The sequence below is a fragment of the Delphinapterus leucas genome, chromosome 2 (assembly GCF_059928025.1).
Source record: "Delphinapterus leucas isolate spDelLeu-1000000601 "Yukka" chromosome 2, BTC_Dleu_Yukka2, whole genome shotgun sequence".
Classification (NCBI taxonomy): Eukaryota; Metazoa; Chordata; class Mammalia; order Artiodactyla; family Monodontidae; genus Delphinapterus; species Delphinapterus leucas.
In genome coordinates this window covers 147035681-147044175 of record NC_143130.1, presented here as the reverse complement: position 1 = coordinate 147044175, position 8495 = coordinate 147035681, and the positions used below count along the sequence as shown (strand labels likewise).

The 8495-nt window shown below is 36.8% G+C and overlaps 1 protein-coding gene across 5 annotated transcripts in view; it reads right to left on the bottom strand.

Annotated features, from left to right (window-relative positions):
• Positions 1 to 78: 78 nt before the first annotated feature.
• The window catches only part of GPHN (gephyrin), a 606903-nt gene continuing 598486 nt past the window's right edge, over positions 79 to 8495 (bottom strand). For all 5 annotated transcript variants that reach the window (XM_089907851.1, XM_089907850.1, XM_089907848.1 and 2 more), the window contains 2 exons: positions 1509 to 1605; positions 79 to 390 (listed from right to left, as the gene is read on the bottom strand). In XM_089907851.1, the coding sequence (XP_089763977.1) occupies positions 257 to 390; positions 1509 to 1605 (231 nt within the window). In that variant the 3' untranslated portion in view covers positions 79 to 256. The remainder of the gene's footprint in view (positions 391 to 1508; positions 1606 to 8495) is intronic.

The following is an 8495-nucleotide window of genomic DNA, read 5'->3' as shown; positions in this document are numbered from 1 at the left end:
TTGAACACACAAAGTAATTTGCAAGAAAGGAAAAATCTGCTTTGATATAATCAGAATAGAGTTGTCTGTTAAGATTTATTTTTAGGTGTTTTTTTTCTTTAAAAGGTATTTAAATTCTTTTGAAATATAGTTCAAGATGTTGACCATACAGATCAACTTTTATCCAAATCAGAAAAACTAGCTGTGCCGTTGCATATTACAGGATACAGTCAATGGTATGTAGACATGCATCAAAGCTTTCTCCCGCTGGTGACCATCATAGCCGTCCGATGACCATGACGTCCACCACCTCGCCCTTGTGGAGCTCCACGTACTGCTCTGTCTTTGGAGGAAGCATCAATAATCCGTTGGCGCTGCGCATGCTCATCAGACGGCTGCTCATCTGATTACCTAGGAGGAAATACTCTCATTACAGCAGCATCAGCGTCACGGTGTATGCATGCGCAGCCCTTGCAGTCCTTTTCAGAATAAAAACTGATGAACAGAAACACAGGTCTTCAAGAGGAAGAGAGATGATCAGACTTCCCAGTACCTTTTTCAGGTGGCCTTGCTACTGTATCCTACTACCTTCTCACTGAACTTTAAAAATAAACATTACAAATTATTGCTTAAAAGAACAAAACCAAAATTTTACAGCATTGTGGAAAATACCATAGAATTTCTCAATTCAGGCTAAAATGTGACGTGTGTCTGAAAAGACAGGCTTTTAAACCCTATTAAAATAATAATGATAATAACAGCAGTGGCTACCATTTCTTTAGTATTTACTAAGTACCAGACAAGGTGGTAGACCTTTTACTCAACTACCTTACTTAATTCTCAACGACTCAAAAGAGGTTAGATAACTTGCCTAGGGTCCTACTAATTAGTTGGTGGCCAATTTGAATGCAAGTCTGATGGCAAAGCCCATCAGAGACCTACTCACTGTGCTAGCTGATGTTTGCACTTGATAGGACCTTTGTTTAATTTTTTTCTGGAATCCCATCAAAAGTCAGGTAAAATATGACTAGAGAAGTTGGGGATAAAAGTTTAAAGTCTACATCAGGTAACTTCAGAACTCTGAATTATCAACGTTGATTTCTCAGTCCTTAAATCTTACCAATATCTAGTGTATAGTAAAGGCTACAGAGAATCACACTTTAATTGGGCTTTAATCTCACACTGATGGGTGGCATAGCCCAGTCCCCTCCTTTTCCTACAATCAAAGTTATGCTCAGAACTTACTGGTTGAACAAACAGATAAAAATCTTCTGTAATTTTAGATTTGTATTTCAAATGTTTATCTAGAAAATATGGCTCCATTGAATAACAAAATCTTTATTTATTTATTTTTTTACTCTTGTCCTGTTATGCTACACTGTTTTAGGAATAAGTTAACATCTAATCTTTCAAAAGGGAAAATGTACAATAATTACAAAATTAGGTATACTCAAGGAAGGAGGTTATACATAAATTTGTGTTTTAACAGGATGGGTGTATAGAGATACCTGCAGGTGTGAATGACTAACCTGTACTCTGTGCCCAAGGTAGCGGTTCTTGGTGATGCCAAGTCAGTATACACCGATGGTATTCTGGGCGAGGATCCAGTTTTACATCACATGATAACTACAGAAAAACGAGGAAAAGAAAACAAACTTGATCACCTGATCATCTCTTAAAACTACAGGGTGGTGGCAGTTGTGCAAAGAGTTCAATGGACATGGAAATATCTTGGCATTCTGCTGTCTCCACCACTGCCACCTTATGTTCTTAATACAGGAAGTCCAGAGGTTGCGTTGCTCTGGTGAAAAGAGAAAAGAAGGCTAAGAAGTTGGTACCCGCAGTAGGAAAAAGGGCAGATGAAAAATATAAAGTCTATTTTTGAATTCTAATTTTACCTCTGACCTATGAATTAAGAAATCAAGGCAGATGTTTTAACATTGAAAATAAAGGAGGTAGACCTACACAAGCATACAAGCTCAACATCCATTTATCGGTGTGTCATCCAACTGTCCATCCATCCATCCATCCATCCATCCATTCATCCATCCATCCATCCAGTAAAGATTTACTGAGGTGCTAATTCAGCTACTCGTTCATACACTTATCTTTAATATGAAAGGGATACTTCCTTTTTAAAATTTTTATTGGAGTATAGCTGATTGACAATGTTGTATTGGTTTTAGGTGTACAGTAAAGTGGATCAGGTATACATATACACAAATCCACTCTTTTTTAGATTCTTTTCCCATATAGGCCATTACAGAGTACTGAGTAGAGTTCCCTGTGCTATAGAGTAGGTCCTTATTAGTGATCCATTTTACAATAGTGTGTATAGGTTAATCCCAATCTTCCAATTTATCCTTCCTCACCTCCCCCCCTTACCCCCAGGTAACCCTAAGTTTGTTTTCTATATCTGTAACTCTATTTCTGTTTTGTAGATAAGTTCATTTGTACCCTTTTTTAAGATTCCACATATAAGTGATATCCTATGATATTTGTCTTTGTCTGACTTACTTCACTCAGTATGATGATCTCTAGGTCCATCCATGTTGCTGCAAATGGCATGATTTCATTCTTTTTTATGGCTGAGTAATATTCCATTGTATACATGTACCACATCTTCTTTATCCATTCTTCTGTTGATGGACATTTAGGTTGCTTCCATGTCCTGGCTATTGTAAATAGTGCTGAAATGAACACTGTGGTGCATGTATCTTTTTAAATTATGGTTTTCTCTGGATATATGCCCAGGAGTGGGATTGCTGGATCATATGGTAGCTCTATTTTCAGTTTTTTAGGGAATCTCCATACAGTTCTCCGTAGTAGCTGTACCAGTTTACATTCCCACCAACAGTGTAGGAGGGTTCCCTTTTCTCCACACCCTCTCCAGCAGTTATTGTTGGTAGATTTTTTGATGATGGCCATTCTGACTATCTCATTATAGTTTTGATTTGCGCTTCTCTAATAATGAGTGATATTGAGCATCTTTTCATGTGCCCCCTGGCCATCTATATGTCTTCATTGGAGAAATGTCTATTTAACTCCTCTGCCTATTTTTTGATTGAGTTGTTTGTTTTTTTGATATTGAGTTGCATGAGGTATTTGTATATTTTAGAGATTAATCAAAAGGGATAGTTACTTTCTTTTCTCTTGATTATCAGATTATCCTATTATCAGGACTGATTATATCAGTCCCAATACTGATAAACAATCTCATTAAAGCAAATAAAAATAGTCTCATAAAATTTATACCACTTTGGTTTGGTCACATCACTGGCACTAAAAGAATTCCTCTGAATGAGTCTTTGCTATGGAATGGCATCTTTCATATCTTTGTAACATAGCCAATTTCTGTTCACACACATTATACAGAATGACCAATCAACCTTCAACCTGGAGCCACTGGTTTTTTTTTTTTATCTATGTCATTAAAGTCATCCTGAAATCTGATCAAGGTGATAATGTGTTGGTAGCAGGTGCCTAAAAGGTATAACTTGAACAAGTTTATACAGTACATAATTATGATCTATAGCCCATCAAAGATTAGTTCAATGTTAGTGAAAACAAGACTCATTCCAATGCATGAGAATTAACATTTTCCATTAGCATAATAATCGTTTAAGTTACTCTATCTTAAAATGGTCTAGAAATCCTTTACTCAACTAAAACAGATATTGCTTGGATTAAATGATACAGTTAAAACTTGACCTGGAAATTTTTATTGAAGTGAGTTTATCTCTAATCCATTCTGGTTACTTTTTAAAAAGTATTCTAATAATCTAATTAGAATATTAAAACATTCTAATTATGCTTTTCCTCTGGAATCCAGAATAAAATTCAATTCTAGGGTGTTTCTCCTTGATTAAATCACACTCTACTCTTTCACATGATATTACTTATGTTTATACCCTATTTCATATCTACTGGGGGGTAACTTGCCATTGTTCCTAAATTATTCTGTGCTTACCTGAGGACAAAAATCTGTCTTTCAACCTGAGTGTGTGGGTGTGTGCGTTCTCCAGTACTAGACCACAAGAGCTATTCATGTGGCTGTGTCATTTGCTAAGTGTTTAAGGTTTTTCCCCAGCAATGGCACTGACTGGCTCATGGAAGTACAGTGGAGCAAATACTGTACTGGGAAGATACTGGCACCTAGGTTCTACTCCCAGTTTTACTGCTAACCGATGTGCTGTATTGGCAACTTATTTTGCTTTCCCATACCTGTTTGTTCATCTACAAAATGGGGTTGTTTGTTTTAAAGGAAGATATTTGTTAATTTAATAAAGAAGAATCAATTGCATCAAATTAAAGTGAATGAAATTTTTTCACAGCCTCACAAACAGCTGCTCCTTTTGCAGCAAGAGATGAAGCTAATTAGATTTTCATGGTATTTTACTGAAATGCAGAATACTTTATTCACCAATATATTTAGTTACACTGACATTATAGTTCTGGTATATTACATCAGTTAGCTTAAGAAAGCACCTATTTACTATAAGCTTCAGTGCTTATAAGAATGATGTACCATGAGTAAACATACACATATATCAATATTTTGGTGGAAAAACACTGCAAATGGTGGATGTTTCACTTCTGCCGATTTCTTCTACTCTTTCAAAACTGGGCAGTGAGCTGTGGGCTAGGAGTCCTCTGTTGCCTTTGAATATTTTGCTGGCACACAGTAGTCACTCAAGAGATAAAATTGTATTATTTGGTATAGTATTGTATGGTATGCTCTACATGTGAATGTCTAAGAGAGAGAATGAGAAAAAAAAAAAAGAAAGGTCAATGAAATGAGCTGATAAGCCACAGACTGGGAGAAAATAATTGTAAAAAAAACACACCTGATAAAGGTCTGTTATCCAAAATACACAAACAATTCTTAAAACTCAATAATAAGAAGATGAACAACCCAATTAAAAACTGGGCAAAAGAATTGAGCACCTTACCAAAGAAGATATACACATGAGAAGTAAGCATATGAAAAAATGTTCAACATCGTAAGTCATTAGGAAATTGCAAATTAAAACAACAATGAGATATCACTAGATACTTACTAGAAAGGCCCAAAATCCAAAACACTGGCCACACCAAATCCTACTGAGAATGTGGAAGAACAGGGACTCTTATTCACTACGGTGGGAATGCAAAATGGTAGAGCTACTTTGGAAGACATTTTGGCAGTTTCTTACAAAACGAAATATATTCTTATCATACAGTCCAGCAATCACAGTCCTTGGTATTTACCCAAGTGAACTGAAAGTTTATGTTCATACAAAAACCTGCACACAAATGTTTATAGCAGATTTATTCATAATTGCCAAAATTTGGAAGCAACCAAGATACCCTTCAGTAGGTGAATGGATAAACGGTGGTATATCCAGAGAATGGAATATTATTCCTTGCTAAAAAGAAATGAGCTATCTAGCCGTGAAAAGACACGGAGGAACAAACGCATATTAATAAGTGAAAGAAGACAATCTGAAAAGGTAACATACTGTATGATTCCAACAATATGACATTCTGGAAAAGGCAAAACTATGGAGACAGTAAAAAGATCAAGGGTGAGCAGGGAGGGAGGAACGAATAGGCAGAGCACAGAGAGTTTTTAGGGTTGTGAAACTGTACGATATACAATGGTAGATACATGTAACTGTACATTTGTCAAGACCCCTAGAATACACAACACTGAAAGTAAACCCTAATGTAAACTATGGACTTTGGGTGATAATGATGTGTCACTGTAGGTTCATTGATTGTAACAAGTGTACCACTGTGGTGCAGGACGTCAACAGCTGGGAAGGTTGTGTGTGTAAGGATGGGGTGGGGAGGAGGAGTAATACAGGAACTCTCTGTAGTTTCCACTTAATTTTGTTATGAACCTAAATGTGCTCTAAAAACAAAGTTTGTTACTTAAAAAAAGGGGAAAATATTTTTTTCCTTCCTCTTTGTCCTGTCCATCTTTTAGAGAAGTGACCTCAAAGAATTATCTAATACAGTAAATAATTAATTGCAAACACAGTGTAATAGGGCACAAAGAAGTAAATAATCAACCCTTCTTAGGGACACTGAGAAAGGCTTCACAGAGGGCATGATGCCTGAGTCTTATGACTAAGGAATTTTCCAAGCTGAGAAAAGAGATGGGGGTGATTAGGAGAGAACCTCCTAGGAAGGAGATCTCACGTCCGTTCTGGAGGCAGTAAAAAGCTTGGTATGGTCAGAGTGCAGGATGGGAAGCAGATGAAGCTGGAGGGGAAAACAGGCCTTGGGATGGAGGGCCTCCTGTGCTCACTTGAGCAGTTTGGATTTAACCCTGCGGTCATGGGAAGCATTGAAGAATTTTAATTGGAGATGCTGACATGATTAGAGTTAGAAAAGGGATTTAAAAGGAGGCAGGATTAGAAGAGAAACCATTAAACATTGGAGCCATCATTCAAACCAGCTTATTTGGCTACAAAACACAGGGGATGTGGATGGTGGAGGGCGCTTTAGGAGAATGGTGAAGATTTGGAAGACTGCAGTAAGGAATGGAAAAAGTTGATCCACAGGATATAAAAGGATCATCAAGGGGAATTTTGGCCCCTGCTGAGGTTTGTAAATTGGAAGTGATAGCTTGAACAGCTGTACTCTCTTCTCTAGTTGTACTCAGTGCCCTGGGAATAAAACGGAAGGACAAAAAAGGGAGGATTGATCTAAGCTTGTGGATTCTTAGAGTTACCACAGTTCGTGGAAGAAGAGGCAAAAAAAATTTGAGGGTGTTAGAAAAACACTGAGGTGATACGCCACAGGATTTAGGTTGGATGAGGAAAGGGGTAAAGCCAGAAGGGACTTATGGAAAGGGAAAAGGGAAGGTGTTATAGGAGTGTTTAAATTCTTTTATATCTACTGGTAGGTAACTTGCCATTGTTCCTAAACTGTATACCAGAGTTGGTGATTTTTGAGATGGAGCACTTCAGGGTATTAAAAAGGATATGTGTATTGAGTTGCTGAAGCAGAAATAAAGTTATTTAGAATTATGAAAATAAAGCAACTGATTCTAAGAGGTGAGGGAGAGAAGACTTTTAGACGATTGCCAAAGACCTGAAAGTCTTGGGAAGGTTTGATGGTGGTAATGAGGGGAAGGTGAAAGCTCCAGGAGACTCAGGGAAGAGGCTGGACTAAGCCGCACAGATTGGAGAAGAGAGTTTGTGAGAAAACAGATGACCAGAGGGGATTCTATTAGAGTGGAGGTCCCACGTGACATGCTCCAGGCCCTGGTTGGTACTAAGGGCCCGGACTCTGCTCAAGTCTGGTCAACACTTCCAAAGAGTGGTTAAAGGAGCTTTACACTAACTTTTAAAAGTACTAGAGAAGTTATGAGGCACTGATTTCATTAGTCCAACAGAGGGGCGCTCGAGCTCATCTGCCTTATAAATCATCTAAAATTTATCAAGTAACTTTAAAAATTCTTACACCTGTTGGTGCAGATCAGTTTTAAGTTAATTTTTCCAAAGTTTCTATAACCTAGTTATATTTTTCATCTCCGAATAATAATAAAACTGGTTTATATTTCTTATAAATCATAGACAGTTCTCTCATTTTCAATATGTTTTTTAACCAATCCATAGGCCATTATATTCCCATATAACAGGTATCCAATTATACCTTTTGATGTTCAATGACTGATCATTTTTAAAGCTGAATAATGCTCCATTGTACACATACACTTCATTTCCCCTATCCATTCATCTGTTGTTGGAAATTTGGGTTGTTTTCTTATCTTTGTATAGTGAATTATGCTATAATGAACACTGGGGTGCAAATATCTGTTTGAGATCCTGATTTCAATTCTTTTGGACATATACCCAGAAGTGAGATTGCTGGATCATATAGTAGTTCTACTTTTAATTTCTGAGTAACCTCATGCTGTTTTCCATGAGGCAACATGGATAAACCTAGAGGACACGATGCTAAGTGAAATAAGCCAGTTACAAAAATACTGCATGATTCCACTTATAGACAGTATCTAAAATAGTCACTCACAGAGGCAGAGAATAGCATGGTGGTTGTCAGGGGCTGAGGGGAGGAGGGAAGGGAAATTGTTGCTCAATGGATATAAAGTTTCTGTTATGCAAGGTGAATACGTTTTAAAGAATCTGCTGTACAACATATTACCTATAGTTACCAATGTGGTATTGTGCACTTTAAAATACTTTAAGAGGATAGTTCTCACATTAAATGTTCTTAGCATGAAATAAACAAACAAATCAAAGAACACAAAGAAATGTTTGGAGGTGATGGATATGTTTAGTACCTTGATTGTGATGACGGTATCACAGGTGTTTGCATATGTCCAAATTCATCAAAATGTCTACATTACATATGTGCAATTTGTGTATATCAATTATACCTTAGTAAGGCTTAAAAGAAAGAAAAGTACTGATTTAGTATTATAGTTTAAATTGCCAGGAAAATTGTTCATTAGTTATTACATAGAAACTGTGTTACATAATTAGTTTACTAGTAGTAGTAAA